The 27446-nt window shown below is 41.4% G+C and overlaps 2 protein-coding genes across 2 annotated transcripts in view; one reads left to right on the top strand and one right to left on the bottom strand.

Moving 5' to 3' along the window:
* CFP (complement factor properdin) overlaps positions 1 to 8300 on the top strand; it is a 29552-nt gene extending 21252 nt beyond the window's left edge. The window contains exons 6-10 of the mRNA XM_070741166.1: positions 267 to 440; positions 2302 to 2484; positions 5569 to 5680; positions 6304 to 6443; positions 7775 to 8300. Of these exons, the coding sequence (XP_070597267.1) occupies positions 267 to 440; positions 2302 to 2484; positions 5569 to 5680; positions 6304 to 6443; positions 7775 to 7779 (614 nt within the window). The 3' untranslated portion in view covers positions 7780 to 8300. The remainder of the gene's footprint in view (positions 1 to 266; positions 441 to 2301; positions 2485 to 5568; positions 5681 to 6303; positions 6444 to 7774) is intronic.
* Positions 8301 to 11062: 2762 nt separating this feature from the next.
* On the bottom strand, positions 11063 to 26909 carry LOC139158767 (uncharacterized). The gene is made up of 5 exons (XM_070736104.1): positions 26560 to 26909; positions 18332 to 18491; positions 15105 to 15288; positions 14592 to 14663; positions 11063 to 13772 (listed from the first exon to the last, which is right to left on the bottom strand). Exons 1-5 carry the CDS (start codon positions 26624 to 26626, stop codon positions 13638 to 13640), a joined length of 618 nt encoding a protein of 205 aa, XP_070592205.1. The 5' UTR covers positions 26627 to 26909; the 3' UTR covers positions 11063 to 13637.
* Between the last annotated feature and the right edge of the window lie 537 nt (positions 26910 to 27446).

A 27446-nucleotide genomic window follows, 5' to 3' on the forward strand; every position in this document is an offset into this window, starting at 1 on the left:
CTTATGGTTGGGGGTCACCACAACATGAGGAACTCTATTAAGGGGTCATGGCATTAGAAAGGTTGAGAACCACTGTTTTATGACATTTCTCTGAACAAGTATGGGGGGGGCAGGAAGTTATAAGTCTGCGGAGAGAGGCGGCATACAAATCTAATTAATAATAATAATAATAATAATAATAATAATAATAATAATAATAATAATAATAATAATATGAAGACCTGCCTCTTCTCTCTTCTAACTTCATCCACCGTTTTCTCCCACAGGGGATGGTAACTGGGGCAGCTGGAAACCATTTGAAGCTTGCAGTGTGACCTGTGGGGTCGGTCAACTCTCGCAGAAGCGTCTATGTGATAACCCTCCACCAAAGCATGGAGGGAAGGCTTGCCCTGGGGTGGATGTACGTAAACAACCCTGCACCATCAAGGTGCCCTGCCCAGGTAATGGGGAAAACAGTGCAGTCAGGCAGTAGGGAAAGCAAGTAGAATGCTTGGCTGCATAGTATAACAAGCAGGAAGAGGGAGATTGTGATCCCGCTGTATAGAGTGCTGGTGAGACCACATTTGGAATACTGTGTTCAGTTCTGGAGACCTCACCTACAAAAATATATTGACAAAATTGAACGGGTCCAAAGACGGGCTACAAAAATGCTGGAAGGTCTTAAGCATAAAACTTATCAGGAAAGACTTAATGAATTCTGTATAGTCTGGAGGACAGAAGGGAAAGGGGGGACATGATCGAAGCATTTAAATATATTAAAGGGTTAAATAAGGTTCAGGAGGGAAGTGTTTTTAATAGGAAAGTGAACACGAGTACAAGGGGGCACAATCTGAGGTTAGTTGGGGAAAAGATCAGAAGCAACGCGAGGAAATATTATTTTACTGAAAGAGTAGTAGATGCTTGGAACAAACTTCCAGCAGACGTGGTTGGTAAATCCACAGTAACTTAATTTAAACCTGCCTGTGAGAAACATATATCCACTCTAAGATAAAATACAGGGAATAGTATAAGGGCAGACTAGATGGACCCTGAGGTCTTTTTCTGTCGTCAATCTTCTATGTTTCTAACTAAGCAGGTAAAAGAATAGGGAGGAACTATGAGAGACTAATTCACAACCTGAACACAGATAGTTGCTTCTGAGGTAGCTGAATCCAGTGAGGTGCGCCTCCCCACCCCATTAGGCATCTGTTCTGTTCTAAAAAGCCTTTGCTTGCAAGTTGATGTTTGCATAAATTGGAATCTAAATTAGACGTGATTTCTGCTCAACTAAGGGATGGGGTAAGCTGAACACTGACAAACAGTTCTGATGGGTTTAATGGCGTCTCTTGAGTCAGGACCTTATTTTATGCATAGTACTTCTGAGCTAGCAACATCAGATGTCTTCAGCAGAGTGGTACAGAGCGGTACTGTTGTTCCCTTGCCCTTCTGGGTACACTGCAAGAGATAGGACCCAGATACCAAACTTGACTGCAGGAAATGTTGGTTACGACCTATAAAGCCCTTCATGGCACCGGACCAGACTATCGCAGGGACTGCCTTCTGCTGCACGAATCCCAGCGACCAGTTAGGTCCCACAGAGTGGGTCTTCTCCGGGTCCCGTCAACTAAACAATGTCGCTTGGCGGGACCCAGGGGAAGAGCCTTCTCTGTGGTGGCCCCGCCCTCTGGAACCAACTCCCCCCAGAGATTAGAATTGCTCCCACCCTCCTTGCCTTTCATAAGCTTCTTAAAACCCACCTCTGCCACCAGGCATGGGGGAACTGAGCTACTCTTTCTCCCTAGGCCTTTACAATTTTATGCATGGTATGTCTGTATGTATGTTTGGTTTTACAATAAGGGTTTTTAACTGTTTTAATATTGGATTGTCATATGCTGTTTTACTACTGTTGTTAGCCGCCCCGAGTCTACGGAGAGGGGCGGCATACAAATCCAATCCAATCAAATCAAATCAAATACAACTTTAGTAACTGAGTAGTTGATGCATGGGACTCACTGTATGACTCTGTAGTATCATCACCCAACTCCCAAAACTTTACCCTTAGACTATCCAACTGTTGACCTCTCCTGATTCCTAAGAGGTCAGTAAGGGGTGTGCATCCCCTGTCCTAGTGTTTCTCTCTTACTTGTATCATGTATGTAAACATTTTTATATCTTTGTATACCACCAAATAAATATATGGGGAAGGATGATTTTGTTCCTGTAAAACTGGGTGGCTTTGGGCTTCGATTCTTCTCTCTTGGAGAAGCTGACTGAAGAACTTTTCTGCACTGACCAGATCTTTTTTTTATACATTTCCCACAGTGGATGGTCAGTGGGGGGAATGGACTCCTTGGAAGCCTTGTTACCGTGGTTTTGATACTGAGTGTCAGGAAATCCCAGGCACTCAGCTAAGAAATAGAAGGTGTGTTAGGCACAACGCAGGCAAGCGTTGTGAAGGAGACACCAGTGATCAGAGGACCTGCTACAATTTCCAAGACTGTCCTGGTGAGTATTGGAAATCAGAAAAGATACAAAGAGCTCCCATGTCCCAAAGCAGTCTTCCCCAATCTGGTAGGCTCCAGGTGCCTGGCAATTATTAGTCTCATTTTGCCTAAAGAGCTCAAGGTCTGGGAATTGAATTCCAGCACATTTTGAAAAGCCAGAAGGTAGCTTAGTCTGTTTCTCTCTTACACAATCCTGAGAAAGGAAGAGGGATTCCACTAAAACATGTTTTGAATATTAAGATCCTCCTAAGTGAGGGGCACATGACATGGATTTTGTGATTTGTTAACTGTTATTTTGTATTTTAATTTGAGCTATTTTCTATGTTCAGCCACGTTACAGATTGGAATGTAGGAAAATGTTTATCCTATGTTTGTATGGATTCATTAGATAGCTTTTAACATTCCTAAATTAAAAAAGACAATTTACAGAAAGATTTCTGGATATTATCTTCTGATAAGAAAAAGTTTCTTGTTGCCAACCAATCTCTGGTTATCTATATTCAAACAAGCTTTGCGGTTGATTTACTGTGCAAGGAAGGGTTACTCTTATCTTGTCCAACCAACTTTCCTCTTTTGTTTTTCTTTGTTATGTTAATTATACAAAGGAATGTAACATGAGGAGGATCAAGGTTCTCTCTCTCCTTTTTCAAAGAGAGATCCCACTTTATCAAGGTGCTTTTAAGTGTCCTTCCAACTCGATTGCTTGTGGGAAAGTTAAATTTATCTGTTTAATCTTTTTGTTAGCCAGCGGTGGGTTGTTCCTGGTTCGGACCGGTTCTCAGAATCAGTAATGCCAGCGGCAGGAGGCTCTGTCCACCTGCTCAGGACACTTCTGAGCATGCACTTTTGTTAGCATATCTATTATCTGCTGAAAAAGTTCAGGGCTCCAGCATTTTGTGCACTAACTGATGAATGTGGTGAGGTCAAAAGTGCAGCAGAGGGAAAGCAAGAACTTTACAGAAATAGGGATTTTGAAGGGCTCTTTCTGCACGTCTGCAGCAGAAGCTAACTGCAAACAACACTCACTATTTGATCTCCATAACATTATCTAGAAAACATTCCTCTTGCAGAATTTTACATTTATGATGACATCATTGTATTTATTTATTTCTTTTTTTATAACTATTTTTATTTGAGCTTTTATAATCTATATCACTATTTTATAATCTATTTTATAATCTGAATCTATATCACCATTAAAATAGCCTATTAAGCATAAATTCTCTATCCCTATCTTTACTAATTTTTGGTATAATTTGTGAAAGACTTTTTTTGATCTATACTTGGTGCATATAAAACTACAAGTGCAATTTGGACATCATCAATTTTTACTAATAATACTAAGATTCTTCCTTTCCTATCTGCATATATATTTTTTTCTGCTTCTGTTTCTTTTTTGATATATACTGCTATTCCTCTCTTTGTTTTAAATGATAAAAGAGGGGCGGCATACAAATCTAATAAATTATTATTATTATTATTATTATTATTATTATTATTATTATTATTAATGCTGTAAGTAGTCTTCCTAACTTGTTATTTTTTAGCTGTTTTTCATCTTGTTGCAATATGTGTACTTCTTGTAGACAGGTTTTTGTAAAAATTAATTTTCTCTTAGCGTGTGAATTTAATCGTTTGATATTTAATGAGAGTAGATTTAGGGATTGCTCCATTTTTTTACTTATGTATTTGTCTTCGATTAATTCTGTTTTCTGTCTGTGCCCTGGTACGGACTCGTTCAGGTGCTCATTGTATTCATTTTTAAGTAACAGTTTCCTCAATAAATCACACAATACGTTTAAATCAGCAAAATATGAATAAGGGAGAAGATTGCTCAGCAAGCCAGTACTGTATTCAGTTCCTTTTTGTTATTCATAACACAAACCTGGGAGCAAACTCTATTTGCCTCATGGCTGGCTGACTTTTCATGACTTCCCTTTTTATACTTCCTTCTTCCAAAATCCCTACTTCGTCCATTCACAAATCTAGGGGGATTGTGCCAACCTAATGCTGTGTATATATGGCATATAGTTTAATTATATTACAATAAAATAGGATTTATATCCTATTTTTCCCCTATGACTCCTCTAAGAAGTTCTTTTTGGCCCCCATCTAATTTTACCATAATTTGTCGTTGAGGGATAGCAACTGACTTAAACTCTTTGAGTGGCTGGGTTTACATGACACCCCTAGCTAGCTTACTTACAAACCTAGGAGGCTCATTCAACAAGCTTGGTTAGTGTTAAACTGGGTTAAGATTTTTATGGGAGGCTTATTTTATCAGGCAAACATAGGGTGGGCTATTGCCTGGATGGGGGGGGGGACGCAGTGGGGTATCAAAAATGGAGCTCTACCCCAGAGCACCCAATTTGCACAGAAAGATGTTGAGAAAAAAAATGCAGGGTGTCCTGCATAAGCCACGCCCACAGTGTGGTAGTAAAATTTTTGGTAGCCCCTCACTGGGCAAACATAACTCATCTGGTAGATTAATGGAAAGTCAAAAAGTTGCTTAATTTAGAAACCAAGTTGCACACACCTCTGACTCTGAACTCTATGATAAGGCAGGGTTATTTTATTTATTTATTTATTTATTTATTTTGGATTGTTATGTGTGTTGGGACTGGTCATATCACTTTCGTTGTATGTGTATACTGTGTATACACATACAATGACAATAATTTGTTTGTCGATATCTATCTCTATCTATCTATCTATCTATCTATCTATCTATCTATCTATCTATCTATCTATCTATCTATCATCTATCTATCTATCTATCTATCTATCTAATCTATCTATCTATCTATCTATCTATCTATCTATCTATCTATCTATCTATCTATCTATCTATCTCTATCTATCTATCTATCTATCTATCTATCTATCTATCTATCTATCTATCTATCTATCTATCTATCTATCTATCTATCTATCTATCTATCTATCTATCTATCTATCTATCTATCTATCTATCACTCATGTCTTTCTGGGCCCAGTTTGCGATTTCAATCCTGATCCTATATTAGATAAGGGGCAGTGGTGAAGGCTGCCCCCTGCTGGTTTGATTGGTGTGTTTTCTTCTCAGTGAAGGGAGATTGGACACAATGGAGTTCTTGGAGTCACTGTGAGCCAGCCTGTGGACCTGCACCTGTAAAGTCTCGCAAGAGAGTCTGTGAGCCAAAGTATCCTAATTTTTCGTAAGTCTGAACTCTGGAAGGGAGGAGATATATATGATGAGGGACACATTAAGGAAAGCGATTCTTGCTGGTGGAAGAAGCATTGTTGCTCTCCTGAATAACCTACCAATCAGTTCCTGTGATAAATGATTCACCGCCCTTCTCCTTAGACTAGGGGCAGCTAACAACCTGTTAGCAATGGCACTTTTTAACAGAGCCAGCCTATTTCCCCCACAATCCGGGTCCTCATTTTACTCACCTCGGAAGGATGGAAGGCTGAGTCAACCTTGAGCCGGTGATGAGATTTGAACCGCTGACCTGCAGATCTAGCAGTCAGCTTTAGTGGCCTGCAGTACCGCACTTTACCCACTGCGCCACCTCGACTCATTTTTCCCTGAGCAGCATATTCTTTGTGGCGGGGGGGGGGGGGGGGAAGGATAGTGGGCTAAGAGTGATTGGATCATGGTAATGGGAAATTAAAAAGATGATGGGCAAAGTCTCTGAGCACCGTATATAAACCTAGATATTACTCCTATGTTTCCTAGATAAATAAGATTGGAGCACAAGGAAGAGAAAACACATCATTCAATCTTTCTGGGATGTTGGCTCTGATTCTCTATGTTTCTCTCTCTTCTGGGCTGCAGAAAAGTGCTGACAGGAGAGGATGGGAAGCAACGAAACATATCTTTTTGGGGAAACCCCAAGCCTGAATGTAAGCGTCTGGAAGGGCAGGCCTTGGAAGTGAAGGAAGAAGCACCATGCCAAAATGTGCCTCCTTGTGAAGGTGAGGTGACAGTGAGATTTCCTTTTGGGGGTGGGCAGGGTGGGTGTGTATGTTCATCTCAGGAGGTTGTGGGGCAAATTGCACTTCTAAGTCTGGGCTATCTTGGGAAGCATCATGGGACAAATCTGCAAGGGACTATCCTGTATTTAGAAATGTCACAAAACTGCTGGCATTTATCTGTGGTTATAGAGGAGATTTATATCAAATTGTATATATAGAAAGATAACAGCCTGGTGTCTATATCATTCCAGTAAAGGACTGAAATAAGATACTGTATATGTAAAAATTAAACTTATCTTTCTAAAATTTCTTTGCTATTTTACACTCAATTTTATCTTTTATTTACTTATAGTGTAATTTTTAGTCATAATATAATATAGAGAATGTTTATAGCACAAACTTTTAATATAGATCTGCCGTTCACCTGCCCGATTTTTACTATTTGTTTTGTTGCTACTGTACATTGTTCATTGTTATTTGTATGTTGTTGTGTTTATTGTATATATTCTTGTAAATAAAATTTATTAAAAAAAAAAAAGAGGAGATGCAGGTGTCAAGTACTAGACCAGTGGGGTTTCACAGGGGTCACCTAAGACCACGGGAAAAGACAAACTTCCCATGGTATTATTAGGAACCAAAGCTTCTATTCTGGCGCCTTGGAACATATTTTTACAATCCAACCAATCAGATGTTTGCAGTGTGGGTGTCCCTCTGACCTCCCTGCCAATCAGCTTAAAGCTCTGTTGGTAGAATTGGCACTAGACCTATGGTTGGTGTGTCACTGCAACATGATGAACTGTATTAAGGGGTCGTGACATTAGAAAGGTTGAGAACCACTGGACTAGACATATTCCAAGTCCAATTTTTCTGCAAAAAAACAGGAGGGAGGCAGAGAGAGGGTTCGATTATGCACACAAGAATGCTCCTGTTGTCCAATTGGTTTGGAAATTTGTAATCCTAAGGGTTGTGCCTCTCAGATCCTTGTGGGCTCTCTGTGTAGATTCCATTTTACAACACAACTTGGGTGGCAGCTAAGTGATGAATGTAAAAGAAGCATTATGGAGGGGGGAGAGTCTTTATTCCTGTATCAAAAGCTAAATCCTATTAAGGAACAGGGAGCAAATTGGAATCTGCTTGTGGAGCTCTCATGAATTGCTCTAGAGCAGCAAGGATTTGATTCCTGGTTATTTAACAAAGGCAATTACGCAATAGCATTTCCCCAATTCAGCTGCTAGGAAAACTGTTGTTTTTAACGTCTGAATTCAAATGTGATTGAATACAGTAGGAGTGGACTTCCTGTTTAACTCCGACTTCCTTTTTCTTTCTTGTAGATTGATTCTGCAGATCTGGAGGCTATAAATTGCTGTACTGGAAATTCCTGCGAACCATAATATAAGTGGGTGTGAGAAATGCTGACTTTGCTTCCTAAGATTTTTGCACCCATCATATACTGCTTTTTTAATGATTAAATAATAGTAGGGTAATAAATTACATTGGACTTTTGTCTCTTCTATATACAGTAAAGGCGAAAAAAAATATGCACATGTTCCGTGTTGGGTTGATTTTAAATATTTTTTAGCATTGTATATATGTTTACAGTTTAAGGGGTATAGTTCAGTCTGTGTTAAGCCAATGATCTCTTATTTAAGAGTTCTACAAGAGTTAAAGATATAAAGGAAGATAGAAAGTAAAGGAATCTACTTGGCATTAGAATGTTTTACTTGTAGATACAATGAAAAATGCAGTGAACATATAGATGTGCTGAAAAATAGATTAGTCAGTTTGTTTAAAACCATAAATGTAAAACAAAAATCTAGTTTAAAGATTTAATTATTAAATGAATGGCATTGTCAGCTACCACCTCATTCTAGTTTGTGTTTCACTGTTACGAAGTTTAAAGCAGCTATGCAAGTTTGGAAAAATATGGTTTGGTGTCTGGATGGCCCTTGTAGTGGAACTGAAAAGACAAAAGGGAGGAGTGAACTCCCTCCCATATTTGGGTATGTTGGTGACTCAGTAAAGATAAATACATAAGATAAAACAGAAATGGAGGATTAAAACTAAGCCAATTTAAAACAAAATCCATTAAACATGTTAAAATCTAATTTTAAACTGGAGCAGAGAGTCTGTATTCAACAGCCCCAAGCCTGCCAACAAAGATGGGTCTTCAACATTTTCCAAAAGACCAGGAGGGTGGAAGCAGCACAAATCTCTGGGGGGAGTTGATTCCAAAGGTCTGGAGCTGCCACAGAGAAGGCTCTTCCCCTAGGGACCACCAGCCGGCATTGCTTGGCTAATGGGACCTGTATAATGCCTTGGTAAGCCACACTTAGAATACTGCATTCAGTTTTGGTCACCACGGTGGTAAAAAGGATGTTGAGACTCTAGAAAGAGCAACAAAGATGTTCAGGGCACTGGTGGCTAAAACATATGAAGAACGGTTGCAGGAACTGGGCGTGGTTAGTTTGATGAAAAGAAGGACCAGGGAAGACATGATATTAGTATTCCAATATCTCAGGGGTTACCACAGAGAAGAGGGAGTCAACCTATTCTCCAAAGCACCTGAGAGTAGGACAAGAAGCAATAGGTGGAAACTATTGTGAGTGGTCCATGACCTGCCCTTATTAGATGTCAGGGTCAGAAGGCCATGAAGCAGACAGCAATATCTTTATGGGAAACGTTCTTGAAGGTGATATCTTGAAGGTGATATCTCTATGAAATGTGATATCTCTATGAAGGTGATATCTCTATGGCACACAGAGCCATATCTGCTGGCACGCGAGCTGTTGCCCTGGCTCAGCTCCAACGTGTATGTAAGTGCTGGCCAGCTGATATTTGGCTCACACAGAGGCTCTGGGAGGTTGTTTTTTGGCTTTCAGAGAGCCTCCAGGGGGATGGGGGAGGGCGTTTTTACCCTCCCCCCGGCTCCAGGGAAGCCTTTGAAGACTGGAGAGGGTGAAACATGAGCCTACTGGGCCCACCAGAAATTGAGAAACAGACCATTTCTAGCCTCCAGAGGGCCTCTGGGGCGTGGGGGAAGCTGTTTTTGCCCTCCCCAGGCATTGAATTATGTGTGTGGGAACTTGCACATGGGTGAAAGCGCATGCCAATGCTCTTTTGGCAGCCAAGGAGAAAAAGGTTCTCCATCACTGAACTGTATAAGGCCAGACTAGATGGACCATGAGGTCTTTTTCTGCCATCAATCTTCTATGTTTCTATACCTTTCCCAACAAATGGAGCCAAGGATCACTTCTGTTTAGAGGTTTGTGTTGTGGCAAGTCCCACACTCTCTGTTTATTCCTCCTAGAGATGTTATTTGTTTGTTTGTTTGTTCATTTGTTTTGTCAAACATGTATAGGATAGTAGTAGTTTATATAAACATAAGTAAAAAGTAACTATAAAAGAGGACAATAGCACAGTAGGACAGGGACCGTAGGAACAGTGGTGCGCTTATGCACGCCCCTTACAGACCTCTTAGAAATGGGGAGAGGTCAACTGTAGACAATCTTAGGTTAAAGTTTTTGGGGTTTGGGGAAGAAACCACAGAATCAGGTTGTGTATTCCAGGCACTGATCAGTCTATTGCTGAAGTCATATTTTCTGTTCTAATAATCTATTTGAGGTGTTGTGGTTAGCTCTGGCCCAGCTCCTGCCCCAAGGAATGTGGAAGTGGATGTGGGGGAGATATCCACATGCCGCAGGCCTGTTTTGCTCCCAGTAGAATCTGACGACGAAGTCTCCACTGACCAAGGAAGCATGAGCGACAGGGAAGAGGGGAGTTTGGCAAACAGCCCAGGACGAAATCAGTCATCTGTATCATCCCTGGATTCTGTATCATCCCTGCATAGAGTGATGCATAGGAGACAACAACTGAAGGATTATTACAAGAGAAAATGAGGCCACCTGTGGTTGGGTGGGGCTGCTGTAATTAGTGCTACAGATAAAAGTGCAGTCTGGTGTTTTAGCCTCATGGCAGTTTATCTGATTGTTTCGTCAAGATCATGGTTTTTGCTGTTCAGGATTGTGTGTGTGGACTCTCTGGACTTTAGAATTGGACTCAATTTCCCAGTTATTGGGTGAGCAATTGGACTGCATTTAACCTGTGCCTTGTGTGTACCAGAAAATCCCTTTGACATTTAAAAAGGGAGCTGTTTCTGTTTTTCTGTTTATAAAAACTTTTGGGTTTTCCTTTTATCGTGTGGTGTGTGTCTTCCTGGACTAATTGCCCTGTAATTACGGGCAGTTGAGACACGCCGGCAGAACATGAGGTATGTGCGTGTGCGTGTATGTTTACCAACATACTTCGTCTTTCTTCACATATTATTGAACCTCCATGCAATCTTGAAGCCTGATTGGCAACAGACAAAAGTGGCAGGGATCTGAAGTGTAGAATGCAGTGCATTGCTTTAGACTTGGATGGAGTTAAACTTAAAAATTTAACTTAAGTACACCTAAGTTAAAAATAGACTTAATTTTTTTTTTGCCAGCTAAATAAATAATTTGATAACTTTCCCCCCCTCCCCTGATAGCTTCTTTTTTTAATGATTATTTCTAGAGTTTGATAAGAAGCATCAAGAAAATGGTATTCTTTTATCCTCACAGCAACCTCTCATTCCGTTGCACAGTTAAATACTACTTTATTGACATTCTTGAATTACAAATAGGAGAAATATCAGTAGGTACAGAGACACAGAGAAGCTAATCTCCATTTTCTAGGGCTGTGGGAGTTCCTCATCTGATTCTTCCAGCGTGATTACTTGCAGTTTCTGATTCTCCAGAATCAGTGGTGCCAGGTCAACCACCGTTTCCTCTTTCATGCGTTTCTTTGTGTTTCGTCAACGTTGTGTATTGTTATAAAGATTTCCCCAGAAGGCATTATTGTATTTTATTCCCCATTGGTATGTGTGTGTGTACGCACGATTACACTGGCCACGTGCAACATAGGAGAGCAATTTGAGCCTTTTAGAGTACTTTTTCTACTTCGTTACAGGTAGCCCTTACCTGTGGGTCTTACCACCCCATCCCAATGGAGCCCAACATTTACATTGCCAAGTGAGAAATTTGTTAAGTGAGTTTTGCTCCACTTTGCCCCCTTGACTTTGATTGTCAGGTTACAAAAGGGGATCATGTGAACCCCTGGGACACTGCAACCGACAGTGTCGGCACATCCGAATGTAAACCACATGGCTGTAAGAATATTGCAAAGGTCGCACGTGTGGAAAATGGTCATAAGTCACTTTTTTCAGTGCCATTGCCAGTTGGGACAGTCATTGAAGGAACTGTTGTAAGATGAGGACTATCTATACTATTAGCTCGCGTGTATCTCACTGACACCATGCACACTCTTTGATAGAGGATTGCAGGTAGGATCTACAAGAAAACCCACTAGGTTCCAGATAGCCATTTCGTTTTCTAGGAAACCCAGTGATGGGCTCCTAGGGGAACAGTCAGGAACACAGTTTCGGTAGCAAAATTTGAAGCTCCACCCCAGAGCACCCAATTTGCACGGAAAGATGTTGAAACAAAATGCATAAGCCATGCCCATAGTGTGGTAGTAAAAATTTTGGTAGCCCATCACTGAGGAAATCCCTTTTCATTTGCTCCAGTTTTCTGTTCCCCTCTTGCTGATATTCCTGGATCATGACTGGGTTCGGTTATTATTGGGCTAGATTTGTCTTCTCTTCCTTAGACTGAGGTTCTTCTAAATCCCCTTCTTCTGCTTGGAGAATGTCATTTTTTTACTCCCAAAGGATTTGGAGATGACTATTGATGTAGGCAACAGATTTCTCAAGCTTGGCATCTGTTGTGGTCCATTGGTGTCCTGCGCAGCTGATCAGGGATTCTGAGGGTTGAGAGACTGGTGTTGGTTGGTATCCTAGGACAATGTACTTGGCACCCGAGTTTGATAGCAAGGAAGTTGGAGGGGATGTGGGGTCATAGGCTGAAAGCCAACCCGGGTCTTTTGAACCTCCAGAGGTGCCCATGGAGTGACTCAGGAGAAGAGGAAGAGGCTCTTCTTGATGCCAGAGTACGCAGAAGTGTCAGAAGGCATGAGTGGCTGAGCAGGAGGAGGTCTCTGCGTGAGTAGATCTCTAGAACACTTGGCCACGGATTTTGGCTATTTAAGGGCGATCCTTGCGACAAATCATTGCGGAAGTCAACTGTGATAGATGGCTGATCGAGCTTTTGGACTAATTATGTTTCATTACAAATTGAGAAGTGGGATATCTGTTTCTGGGCTTCCTGCCAACTCGGAGTGAGTCATGGTAATGAGAGGTTGGAGATCAAAGAGACGTATTTGGGGAGTGAATTATGGTTTGAGGCTCTAAGATTGATACGGACTTATTTCTTGCTTTCTGATGCATTTTTGAAACATTTAAACCTCCTTGCTACTAAAACCTATTTCTTGAGAGGCTCATCACTGGGACAGAACAGCAGCTTTAATGTTGTCTGGGGAAACTTGGAGGTTCAGCTCCACGCACCTCAAATCTGAAAAACACCGGTACAGACGGAAACTAAATTGGACTTTAGTGCTCAATGGCAATACCCAAGAACCACATGGCAAGGACAAAGAACATCACGCCTTGCCTACTGTGAGGCAGACGGCTGGTTCTTTTACTGAACTAGAAGACTCTTCCCGCATCCATATTAGCAAGAAGTTATCTATTTGGAGTGCAGCTTTCACATCTATGGATTTAAAGTCAGGAATGCAGCTAGGTTTAGAGTGTTGGAACAGAGTAGACTACCAAGATACACACACAAAAAAAGGGAAGAGGCAGAGGTGGGCTGCTAAGGTTGAACGGTGACGTGTGCTCGCCACCGTGGCTCTGAGTGCTAGTGGAGTTCAGCGCAATTATGCTACCGCACCTGGACCGATAGCAAAATTGGGGACATATGCAGGAGATGCTACCTGATCCCGAGAGCTGGAGAGGAAGAGAGAGAGGCACACACGAAACCAGTCACCCACGGGTGCACCTGCGTCTTCGCCCACAATTTCGCTACCTTCCCAAGTGCAGTAGCATAATTACGCTGGACTCCGCTAGCACTCAGAGCCACAGAGGCGAGCACACGCCACTGTTCCACCTTAGCAGACCACCTCTGGGAAGAGGCGAGCATGATTTTGGGTCAGGCTGCTACAGGGGTACAAGAGGACTTCCCCAGATGAACAACAATGAATAGGCTATCAAAAGCTAGGTTAGAGATTCCCATCTGCCTCTTTGATTGTCTGCCTGGGAGATGTTGCTCCGGTGAACGATGTTGAGATGCTGGTGGTGCAAAGCCTTTGAGAGCGGAGGATATTGGAGGTCACGTTGTTCTTTGCTGGGGAGAGCTAGGGAGAAAGGGAAGTAGGCTGGTTAGTTAGGAAACCTCCACTTCTGGTTTAATTTGTCTCAAATTACATCTAGCCTAGGTCAACGTGCTGCTTCCAGATGTTTTCTGAAGTTCAGTTATAAATAGTTGCACCCATTCTGGCCAATGATGCATTTTGCTTTGCAGTGTCAGTGAGAAAATCATGGTTCCAATCCACATCCCCTTTTTCTAAATGACCGTTTCCCCCCACCCCCTCTTCCTTCCTCTTCCTTCCTCTTTGGAATGGGTGGTTCATGGTCCTTGACCCTAATATGGGGAAAGACACAACAGCTAGAGGAAGTTCCATGGAGGGATCGCTGAGGACCCAGATTGTTGGGGCAAATAAGCTGACTCTTTAAACCACTTAGAGAGGGCTGAAAGAGGTATGTAAGTGCTATCGCCATTGCTATCCTGACCTAAGCTACATACTGACTTATGGAGTAGAGTTTGCACTGTGTTCATGGATCTATTGAAGAGCTCCTTGGTAGATAGACATCTCTGCACAATCGAAAAATTTCCAAGGGAAAAAACCACCCTGACAAGGCAAAATGCAAGTCCCTCTCCCTTCTAGCACTGAAGATGCTACCTAGTCTGGTAACAAAACATGCTCCTAACTGCTGTGGCCTAGAGGTGGAGCTCTTGCCTCACAGACAGGAGGTTGTCAGTTCGAGCCTAGGTAGAGGCAGGTGTAAGGTCTCTATCCTGAGGGGCAACTCCACAGGACAAATGTTCTTGGAATGTCAGCAAAGGGCTCAAAGGAAGGGAAAGATAATGTAAGTGAGGAAATGTGAAGACTTACTGGAGAGCTGGGGCTTGGCGGTGCTTCCTGGCAGCTCCGACGCGGGGCGCAAGTGATGACTGATGGTCGCATCTGAAAGATTGAGACAGAGAAAAAAGTGAGGAAGAGAAGGAAAAGGAGAGGAGAGGAGAGGGGAGGAGAAAGGGAGGGAGGGGAGAGGAGAGGAGAGAGGAGGGGAGAAGAGGGGAGGGGAATGGAGGAGAGGGGGAAAAGAGAGGAGGGGGAGAGGAGGGGAGAAGAGAAAAGAGAAGGGAGAGGAGAAGGGAGGGAAGAGGAGAGGAAAGAGGAGGGGAGAGGAGAGGAGAGGGGAAGGGAAGAAAGGGGAGGGGGAGGTCAGGGGAGGGGAGGGGAGAAGAAAAGAGAAGAAAAGGGAGGGGAGAGGAGAAGGGAAGAGGAGGAGAGAAGAGAAGAAAAAGAGAAGAGAAGAAAACAGAAGAAAAGAAAAGAGAAGAGAAGAGAAGAAAACAGAAGAAGAAAACAGAAGAGAAGAGAAGGCAATCAAAGGGCCCTTACCTGCTGCAGCTGGGCGACTGTGAGGGCAGGCTCTGAGAGGGGCTCCTTTGGGGGGCGTTTTTGTGCGCAGGAGGGGGGAAGCCCCTGGGAATCCCTGCAAGTAGCAGCGCTGGAGGTGGAGACACAGGCCACAGCAATGGGGGCAACGGGGACGAATGCAGGAGGTGCCACCTGTTCCCGAGAGCTGGAGAGGAAGAGAGAGAGACCCACACACACATAAAACCAGTCACCTATCGGCAGGGAGGCCTTCTAGCTTTCACGGAGCTGGGTTCGTTGTGTCTTTCCTATAGGACACCTGCCTCCCTGTCCCCCCGCCCGCATGGAATCCAACTCCAGGGGAGGGGCGATTGCAAGAGAGAATATAAGCGAACCGATTAAGCCTTTTCCAACCGGGAGAGAGCTCTGGAAATGCCAGAGGGGTACAACTGGGGTTACTAGTGGATTTTTAAAGAACCTATGATGCAACACCAGTATTGGATGGGTTGGGATTCCCTTCTGTGGCTTCAGGGTCAGTCTCATCACTTGAGTAGTGGTAAGAAAAGTGCTTCTGAGCCATGTGCAAAGTGTCATGTCTCCAACATCAAGGAGGCCTCATCATGCAGCATAATGTTGGTTATAACCCAAAAGGTAACGGGCAGAGGTGGGCTGCGAAGGTGGAACGGTGACATATGCTTGCCCCCATGGCCCTGAGTGCTAGCAGAGTCCAGTGCAATTCTGCTACTGAACCTGGGCAGGTAGTGAAATTGTGCACGGACATCCAGGTATGTCCTGGGAACACCTGCGTGTCCGCGCATGATTTCACTACTTGCCCAAGTGCAGTAGCATAATTACGCTGGACTCTGCTAGTATTCAGAGCCACAGGGGCGAGCACACGTCACCGTTCAACCTTAGCAGCCCACCTCTGGTAACAGGTCAAAAAACCCCCAACCAAGCTGACTGGACCAGGGAAAATATTAAATTAAATTTAGTTTAAACTAAATCCATTGCTTTCATTGAGAATGATCACTCTGAATATCTTTAATCATGTTATTTTAGCGTCACCTTAAGAAAGTGATCCATTCTTGGAAACTTTGAAATAGCTTTGGAATTTCAAGGTGTGTTCTTATACCTTACGATAAGATAAGCCCTTTAGTCTATGAATCAGTTCCCAGAATAGTTTTCTAGCTTAAAACAATGGCTCATATCCAACTTGTCGGCCTCTTTTAGTCATTCCCACTCACCCCCCATTAAAACAAGACAAACAGAAGTGAAATGAATCTAAGAGAGTCTACATATTTTAATCTCTTATATTATTCATGAGAAATTGGAAATTAAGAGATTAATGACTCACCCAGTGCAATCGGATTTAAAATTCACAGTGTGCCATTTAAACTGGAATGTTATTAAACTGGAAACATTTACCTCCAGACAACGTCTATATATCAATTGGACATTGGAATTTTAAACTTTTGAAAGAGAAAATGACGTCAGGTTTGCTAAAGTGGGTCATTTTGCAAACAAAAATCTTAAAACCCAGTTCTGGGCTTTTTGAAACAGAGAAAAGAATGTGTAGATTTTGTCCTTCTGTTTGGAGACAGGTGAATTTATTCAGGGGCACTTCAATATCTTACCAGCTATAGAATAAAAGAGAGGGTTAACTATTTGGACTTTTTCTAAGGCTTCTCCAGAAACTCAGCTTTGCAGATAAGAAAAGCTTAATACAAAGCCAGGTTCTGGAGTCACTGCTGAGAGAAAGAAACCGCTTAAAACAGGAGTTTCTCAGAGGAAGGAGAATAAAATGAAATCAGATTAGTGGGAACCCACTATCTTGAAAGAACCAGGAGCATTTTGAAATGACAAGGCCAACATTGGCAGGTTGCGAAGTGACTGGCATAAAAGTAGTACAGGTCGTGCACAACATACAATAGTTTGTTTAGTGACCATTTGCAGTTACAGTGGCCACAAAAAAGTGACTTATCTCCATTTTTCACACTTATGACTGTTGCAGCTTCTACAAGTTCACGTGATTTACATTCAGATGGCTTGACAACTGACTAATATTTATGACTGTTGTAGTGTCCTGGAGTCATTTGAGCCCCTTTTGCGACTGTCTGAAAAGCAGAGTCTATGGGGAAACCAGATTCACTTAATAACTAGGCTATTTATTTAACCACTGCAGTGATTCACTCAACATATGTGGCAAAATAAATCGTAAAATCAGGCAAAACGTACTTAAGATTCGGGTGGCCCAGTGGTTAGAGTGCAGCACTGCAGGCTGCTTCAGCTAACTGCTAGCTGTAGTTCAGCAGATCAAATCTCACCACCGGCTCAAGGTTGACTCAGCCTTCCATCCTTCCAAGGGGGGGGTAAAATGAGGACCCAGATGGTTGGGGGCAATAGGCTGATTCTGTAAACTGCTTAGAGAGGGCTGTAAAAGCACTATGAAGCGGTATATAAGTCTAAATGCTATTGCTATTAACAAATTTGTCACTTAGCAAGAGAAACTTTGGGCTCAATCGATTTGGGGACTATCTCTTTGTGTATTCATGTAAGAGGATTAAGGGGTACCTCCCTAGGTTTAATGCTACTATAGGTGGAAAAAGTTTCTAAGCGATAGGAAATAAATCCAGAGTAAAACTGGTGTGCACAAGAGGAGATTTCAACTCCTGAGCTGCAAGCCAGGACATTTTTAGCCTAAAACTTGTACTATTCTTGTGAACCCCAATAGTGAACTCTCAAAATACTGGTAGATATGCTTCTTTATGGATTTCCCCCTCAATGGTTTTGGCACAGTGGTTAAAGTGCAGCACTGCAGGCTGCTTCAACTAACTGCTAGCTGTAGTTCAGCAGTTCAAATCTCACTATCGGCTCAAGGTTGACTCATCCTTCCATCCTTCCGAGGTGGGTAAAACGAGGACCCAGATTGTTGGGGACAATAGGCGGATTCTGTAAACCACTTAGAGAGGGCTGTAAAAGCACTACGAAGAGGTATATAAGTCGAAATGCGATTGCTATTGCTTCCAAACCCACTTATAATAAAAGGGATATGTTTCATCAAGTCTTTATCCTCTCTGTGCAATAAAGAGGTGATACCACTGAGCTACCTTGCAGGGTTGTTATACGCAAAAAAGAACAGAACTTGGAAACTTCACCAAAGGCTTGTCATTCTTCAAGGTTAAGATACAGTCCCTGGGGTGGATTTTCTTCTAGGGTTACACTGCCCCCTGCTGAGCACTCAGTATACTCACACTGCAATAGGCCGGCATGACAATCGCCTGACTTTGGATGCCTTCTGTCCCTCAGGGATTCTTCTCCCATCCAGGCTGGCCTTGCGCTTGATTGGACAGGTGGGCAGCCGGTAGGCTGGGAGACGGTGGAACCTCTGCTCATTCTCAAAGGAAGAGTGGCCTAGCAGGAGGAAATAGGACGGCAGCTGAGAAAAGTGGAGAAAACTTGATGTGTGTGTGTGTGTGTGTATGGGATAACATTGCATTTCAGTTCTAAGAAAGGCTGCGAGCAACTGCTAAGTTGACACTTTTGGGCAGTGTTTGTAAACATTCAGTTGATGTTACGCATGTCATCCATTATTTGAAAAGACCATGTTCTACAGAGAGGGCGGCATACAAATCTAATAAATAAATAAATAAATAAATAAATAAATAAATAAATAAATAAATAAATAAATAAATAAATAAATAAATAATAAATAAATAAATAAATAAATAAATAAATAAATAAATAAATAAATAAACAAACAAACAAACAAACAAACAAACAAACAAACAAACAAATAAATAAATAAATAAATAAATAAACAAACAAACAAACAAACAAACAAACAAACAAATTGATATATTAATTAAGGCATTAGAAATAGCCCACTTAGTTAAAGATCTGTCAGTTCTTACAGACAGTCTTCATCAGTTATAATTTTTAGTTTGTATTTTACCATATTAACAAATACAATTATATATAATAATAATAATAATAATAAATAATAATAATAATAATAAATAATGATAATAATAATAATAATAATAATAATTAATAATAATTAATGATAATAATAATAATAATAATTAATGATAATAATAATAATAATTAATGATAATTAATGATAATGATAATAATAATAATAATAATAATAATAATAATAATAATAATTATTATTATTATTATTATTATTATTTGTTAGATTTGTATGCCACCCCTCTCCAAAGACTCGGGGCGGCTCACAATACAATGCACAATGTACAAATCCAATATTAAAAAACAGATTAAAACCCTTATCATAAGAATTAATCACACGACCCAAGCAAACCATACATAAATCATAGTAGCTAATGAGAATATCAACTTCCCCAAGCCTGGTGACATAGGTGGGTTTTTAGGAGCTTGCGAAAGACAAGGAGGGTGGAAGCAGTTCTATTCTCTGGGGGGGAGTTGATTCCAGAGGGCCGGGGCCGCCATAGAGAAGGCTCTTCCCCTTGGTCCCGCCAGACGGCATTGCTTAGTCGACAGAACCCGGAGAAGGCCAACTCTGTGGGACCTAACCGGTCACTGGGATTCGTGTGGCAGAAGGCGGTCTCGAAGGCATTCTGGTCCAATGCCATGTAGAGCTTTATAGGTCATAACCAACACTATCTACTTATCTATCTCTATTATCTATCCCCTATCTGTCTATCATCTAACTGTCTGTCTGTCTGATCTGTCTGTCTGATCTGTCTGTCTATCTGTCTGTCTGTATCTATCTATCTATATCTATCTATCTATCTATCTATCTATCTATCTATCTATCTATCTATCTATCATTTATCACAGGAAAAAAAGCTTTTCTGCAACTCCACCTTTTTGTCCTTCATTATTTTTTTTCCTGGTTAAAAAAAAAAGACCTAATAGGAAAACAATGGGAAAACAGGTTCATGTAGACTTTGCAGCTGCATCGAAAAAGCCTCCTCCTAAAACATTTGATTTTCCAAGCACCACCGGAGAATGAAATGGTGTCAAAAATAACAAATGGACATCATTTCATTTCAGTTCCTGTCAAAGAAAAAGCAGGTACTTCTGGCATTTATTGCTTTTGACATTAGGTGTTGAACTGGGCGTGCAGGAAATAAAAAATGTCAGGGCCTGCCATGCAAGGAGCTATTCCTAATGTACCACCTGTCTCTGTTCCCAGAGGTCCTATTATTTCTGGAATAGACATTTCATAAAACTGTCATAGATTCTGCCCTCTCCCCCACTCCCCATTTTGTCGAGACTATATAGCCAATCAGGAATGACTGCCATCACCTTTACTAAGTTTCCTGACAATGTTGTAAAGGCTGGACTTATATGAGGGTAGCTCAAATCAACACCAGACTGAGTCGGAGAGGTCTCCATTTCCACCCTGAGTAAGCCATTGCTTTCACCCTGTTTTAAAAAAACACAGCCAAAACAAGTGCAAAGTTTTTTTTTTCATGGCTTGCATCTATCTTTAGCTCAGGTTAGACTCTTTCAATATTCCCTGTCAGCTTAAACTCAGCTCCAGTTCCAGCTGTGAAATAGAAATTCTATCCTCTCCAGAGATCGCATCATGTCTTTGATTCGTGTAGCATTAAGCAAGCCTTTCCCCCCCAGCTTTTCTGCCCTGCTCCCAGTACCTAGCAATGATAATACTAAAGAATCGTGTGCGATGCCAAGGTTCCCTAAACCCCTAGCAGTAGCCCTCTTCCAAGGCGTGGCCTATTTGGAACCAGGCTGCACGAGAGATGGGCTGGCACGAATACACATACAGTACATGCTGGCCTACCACTTGCACGAGTGGAACTATGAATGCCTGCTGCTCGCATACCCTCGCATAACTGCATTGGTTGCTGATTGGTTTCTGGACACAATTCAAAGTGTTGCTAAAAAGAGCCGGGATGGCGCAGCAAGGTAGAGTGCTTTACTGCAGGCCCCTGAAGTTGACTGTAGATCTGTAGGTCAGCGGTTCAAATCTCATCACCGGCTCAAGGTTGACTCAGCCTTCCATCCTTCCGAGGTGGGTAAAATGAGGACCCGGATTGTGGGGGCAATAGGCTGGCTCTATTAAAAAGTGCTATTGCTAACATGTTGTAAGCCGCCCTGAGTCTAAGGAGAAGGGCGGCATAAAAATTGAATGAATGAATGAATGAATGAATAAATAAATAAATAAATAAGTGAATGAATGAATAAATGAATGAACGAACGAACGAACGAACGAACGAACAAACAAACAAACAAACAAACAAACAAACAAACAAACAAACAAACAAACAAACAAACAAATAATAACCTATAAAGCCCTACATTGTATTGGGCCAGATTACTTGTGGGACCGCCTTCTGCTGTATGAATCCCAGCGACTGATTAGGTCCCACAGAGTTGGCCTTCTCCAGGCCCTGTCAACAAGATAATGTCACTTGGCAGGGCCTAGGGAAAGAGCCTTCTCTGTGGAGGCCCCGGCCCTCTGGAATCAGCTCCCCCTGGAGATTCACACTCCCCCACCCTCCTTGCCTTCCATAAGAGTCTTAAGACTCACCTATGTCACCAGGCTTGGGGCAACTAGATCTCAGCCTCCTGGCCAACGAAATGAGATATAGGTTGTATGATTGAACTGATATGATTGTTTTTAAATATTGGATTTTTAGATTGTAATTTTAAATTTAATTAGATTTGCCGTTGTACTGTATTGTTGTATTATATGCTGTTAGCTGCCTCAGGTCCTCGGAGAAGGGCAGCATACAAATCAAGCAAACAAACAAACAAACAAACACACACACACACACACAGTTTCCCTCTCTCTCCCAGCCAGCCCACCAAGCTGCGAAGATTTTATTGATTGATTGATTGTATTTATATGCCGCCCTTCTCTGAGGATGTGGGGCGACTTACAACACATAAAGAAACGATTAAATATCCTAAATCCAATTTTGAAATTAAACTAACTAGTCTAAAATCCCAGTTTCTTAAAAATCAATCATTCTCATTGAAACAATCTAACATACACTGCTCAAAGAAATAAAGGGAGCACTCAAATAACACATCCTAGATCTGAATGAATGAAATATTCTCATTGAATACTTTGTTCTGTACAAAGTTGAATGTGCACAACAGCATGTGAAATTGATTGTCAATCAGTGTTGCTTCCTAAGTGGATAGTTTGATTCCACAGAAGTTTGATTTACTTGGAGTTATATTGTGTTGTTTAAGCGTTCCCTTTATTTTTTTGAGCAGTGTATATTCCATTCATCAATCAAGGGCTAATATATAATGGCCCCAGGCCTGTTGGCACAAGAGGGTCTTTTATTTTTATTTATTTATTTTGTCCAATACACAATGAGGGTTTTACACAATAAGGCATCTTCAAGCTCTTGTGGAAGGCAGGAAGGGTGGGGGCAGTACGGATCTCTGGGGAGGAGGGCCGGAGCCCCCACAGAGAAGGCTCTTCTCCTAGGCCCTGCCAGGCAACCTTGTCTAGTTTACGGGACCTGAAGAAGGCCAACTCTGTGGGACCTGACTGGTCACTGGGATTCATGCGGCAGATGACAGTCCTGTAAGTAATCTGGTCCAATGCCATGTAGGGATTCATAGGTCCTTATAGATTGGGGACCATTAGCTATCATTTGGCATGGCATGGCATGGTATGGAATAGTAAAAATTTACAATGTTGTGACTATATGGGCATATCCATGTAATTTTTTGGACTATAATATGTAAATGATTCACTATTGCCTTCATCCACAATACAGTATACTGTACTGTATATATATATACAGTATATTAACTTTTCTACAGTATATTACAGAATATTTCATATTAACTTTTCTTAATCATTGTTTTGTTTCTTCCTTCTGTGGTAAAGTTGTATAACCTGTATGGAAATGCTTTTTTTAAAATGTCAAAACAAAATGGAACATTTTCCTATTTCAATATTGTAGCCGCCCCGAGTCTGCGGAGAGGGGCGGCATACAAATCTAAATAATAATAATAATAATAATAATAATAATAATAATAATAATAATATTCATTTCCCAGTCTAGTCTATAATCTTGGGATTTCCTTTTGGTCTCCGATCCAAATACCAACCAATTCCAAGCTCGTTTAGCTTTCAGGGATCAGCCAAGATCCGCTAGGTACTTCTCCCTTCTACTATAGGCAATATTGTCAAACTGACTAAAATAATGCATTGGAGGGAAACCATTATGATTTTTCCACATTGACCAGCAACATTGCCCAGGGTGAGCATGTGGCATGCGCAGAATCTGAATAATTAATACTAATTATTTAATTAATAATAATAAATAATAATAATAATAATAATTAAAAAAAACAATCTGAATAAATGGCACAGGAATTGCAGAATTCCCCATTGCTACAGCATCCAAGAGGAACGGCGATGAGTCATAAACACAGATTTTATAGGTTTACATGACAGCTAACAGAAGAATGGAAAACCAGAAAAGTACGTAATTGATTCTCCTAGTTCTTCCTTGTTTGTTTGGACATGATCCACTGACCTAACCCTTGGTTTGTTCAAGCAGGTAGATTCCTCACCTGCATGCTAAGGAGATCTAATTCATTTCTTGGCAGGCTGAGGCATACACTTTCCCCGAATCTCTAAATTGGCCCTCGGGGAAGATATTTAAACTGAACTTTTCTGCCCTTATTAAAATAGGTGGCATAATTGCTGTGACGAATGGCTCTTGTTCGGACAGGTTTGGCATAGCATTTGACACACATTTATAAGAGGCGCATCAGGACTTGCATTTTTACGTGTGGGATTCACTAATTAGCAGTGAACTTTGGCCTATTTGTAGGCCAGATTTACTTTGTTTCAAAGAACTAGGCGCCTTGGTTGAAATTTGGAGAGAGAAAAAGAGTAATTTTGGAAGAGCCCTTTGTTGCCATAGATGTTGAAGTCCACGAACAAAACATTGTCTTGTTTTGTCTGCAAGATTTCACTTGGGGGCGCACTGCTGGGCATGACTTGAATTGTGAGATTCTTCAATATTTGGGTTTCCCTTCTACAGAAGCTAAATTTGAGTAGTTTCATTTCTGCAACGAAGACCCTCCCTCCCCCCCGAAATTATTTTCATTAAGGGTAAATAACATCCAAGCAACAACAGTGAAAGACAACCTTCTCAACCCATATCAAAAGGAACTGCAACAACATAGCCAAGAAGGCTTCAAGAGTTGTAAACCTAATCCTACGTAGCTTCTGCTCTGGCAATCTCACACTACTTACCAGAGCTTACAAAACTTTTGCCAGACCCATCCTTGAATACAGCTCATCTGTTTGGAACCCATATTGCACCTCAGACATTAACACCCTTGAAAATGTCCAAAGATACTTCACCAGAAGAGCCCTTCATTCCTCCACTCGAAATAGAATACCCTACGAGACTAGACTTTCAATCCTGGGCCTAGAAAGCTTAGAACTAAGACGCCTTAAACAAGATCTAAGTATTGCCCACAAGATCATATGCTGCAACGTCCTGCCTGTCGGCGACTACTTCAGCTTCAACCACAACAACACAAGAGCACACAACAGATTTAAACTTAATATTAACCGCTCCAAACTTGACTGTAAAAAATATGACTTCAGTAACCGAGTTGTCGAAGCGTGGAACTCATTACCCGACTCCATAGTGTCATCCCCAAACCCCCAACACTTTACCCTTAGATTATCTACGGTTGACCTATCCAGATTTCTAAGAGGTCAGTAAGGGGCGAGTAAACGTGCACTAGAGTGCCTTCCGTCCCCTGTCCTATTGCTCTCCTATATCTCCTATACCTTTCTTCTGTTCCTATATCTCTTCTTCTATTCTTTTATTGATATGTTCTATTACTATATCTTCTTTGCTATTCTTTCTTAGATATATTTTACTATGAGTATCTCCTCTATAACCTTCATAATGTATTTTACTATATACCCACTAAAACCCTCATTGTGTTTTGGACAAAATAAATAAAATAAAATAAAATAAAATAAACTTTACTCAAAAATACCCCCCCCCATCTGTTTTCATGGTCATGTCTTAAGAAATCTAAGAGAATTCTTCCCATTTAAAAATAAATTCCTTAGGGAAAAACACCTCTTCATTCCTGCTAAATATAGCATTGCATGTTCTTGCCCGAAGAGCTTCCAATTCAAATGTTAGCCAAACACAAGGAAACCTATGGGATTCATTAGAACTGAAGGGTGACAAAGAAAGGAAAGAAAGAAAGAAAGAGAAAGAAAGAAAGGAAAGAAAGAAAGAAAGAAAGAAAGAGAAAGAAAGAAAGAAAGGAAAGAAAGAAAGGAAAGAAAGAAAGAAAGAAAAGAAAAGAAAGAAAGAGGGAGAGAGAGGCTTAGGAGGAATGAAGGGAAAGTAGGTAGGAGGAGGAAAGAGAGAAAGAGGAAGGGGGCCCCAAGAAAGGGTAATTAAAGGGGCAGGCTGGTGTTGGTTAACAATTTTTTTGAAAATGAAATAGGGGTCTATGAATAAAGGATAAAAATTTATAATTATGAACTCTGTATGGTACATGTAATATACCATAATGTTGAATCTGTATTTAAGAAGGTGGAGAAAAATAAAAAAAACTTTTTGGGGAAAAAAAGAAAATAAATCAACATGAATGAAAGCAAACATACTCAAATTTGGATTATTGGATGAGTCCCAGGAGAAGGGCAGCATAGAAATCTGATTTTTAAAATTTTATTTATTTATTTATTATTATTATTATTATTATTATTATTATTATTATTAATTAGATTTGTATGCCGCCCTTCTCCAGATACTCAGATATATATAATTATAATATAATTATAAATAAATAAATTATGGTTTTGAGACTGTTGCAAGTCCAGGTACAATTCTTTCTGTTTAGAGGGTGAAAAAAAACCCTGACATAATGGAGTGGGTTGAGGGAGTGGGTTTGGCTGCTTTGGTAGAAGGGGACAGGTTTGGGTGGCAAAGGATAGTATTTTAAGAAGGATAGCAGTTGGTCCTGAGGAGGACCGGTGGGCTAGAAAAGCAGAGTCCAAAAAGGCCCGCTTGGAGCCTCATGAATGAATTTTCATGCCCTGAGGACATTGCTAAGCTGTGTTGTGCAGGAGTAACAGCAGCTGCTGCAAAGATGTTCTTCCCATTCAAAACTGGACTTTCCTGATCTGATTGATCCCAGAGTCAGTGTAATGCACACACACACACACACACACACACACACACACACACACACACAAAACACACACACACAAATCATTCTTTCCCAATGCCCTCTGGGAATTAAGGAGGAGGCTAGCATCAGAATTCACCGATTCTGATGGCTCTTACTTTTCAATTAATAAAAGTTTCTTCCCCCTCCAACCCCCCAATAGTGACGTTGTTTGACCCCTGAGCAGATGCCAGTTCAATCCTGAGGTATTCACCCAAAAAGCCGGAAAAGTGCCAAGCGCCATAGAAGGGGGGAAGAAAGGTTTTCGAATACTCACCTTCCAAGATGTAGACTTTGAATCCACTGCTGATCCCTGTGGTGTAATGAAAATCAGCCAAGGCCATCACTGTTGGGGGAAGGGACCGTCCACACAGGATGGAGGCTGACCCCAGAGAATTGCAAGAGTATGAACTCTGTTACAGAATTGGGGGTGCCAAGGAGGTGGTCCCCAGAATCTAAACGTTTCAGGCCTTCTTGGGCTTGCGACTTCTTTCTTTATCTTTCTTTTTCCCCCTCTCCTACCCTTCTTGCATTGAAAGCGTCCCTTTCTTCAGACAAGGGAGGGGATCACCAACTGCCTGGACCCTGCAGGGTTGTTCTTTTACACAAGTCACACACCCTTGTACCGCATGCCACTTCCCTTCGCGAACTTCTGGAGTGTGCCTCTGAAGGGGTGGGGCTTCAGTTGGCCAGCCACAACAGGCCTGACACACGCCTCTAGCCCCCTCTGGGCAAGTGCGTGTGCCTGGATTGTGTCACTCCTTTGCTCACTCACACTCCCTCTCCCTTTCCCTCCCCTCCCTCTCTCTGTGTTTGTATAGGAATGGAATGGAAGTAAAAGGCAGAGCCAGGCATGGTGGTAGTCCGAAAGGAGTAGGGAATATTGGCTCTGTTAGAGAACATGTGTGATCAGTTTCAGAGGAGGGATCTGCATTGCTGACAGGAACAGAGAGAAGAAAGGAACTGACAGAAGAGCTATATTATTTGAGGGAAGATTTGCTAATCTAGTATTGGTGGTACTGAGGATAACTATTTTTTCCCCTTCATTGCTTTACCGTACTTCAATAATACAGTAAAACAGAATATAATGGAATAATTTTGCAGCCACTTAACTTCATTTTTATATTGCTTTCTTTGTATTAATTTATAAATGACAAATTGAAA

Source organism: Erythrolamprus reginae, chromosome 2 (assembly GCF_031021105.1).
Source record: "Erythrolamprus reginae isolate rEryReg1 chromosome 2, rEryReg1.hap1, whole genome shotgun sequence".
Lineage (NCBI taxonomy): Eukaryota > Metazoa > Chordata > Lepidosauria > Squamata > Dipsadidae > Erythrolamprus > Erythrolamprus reginae.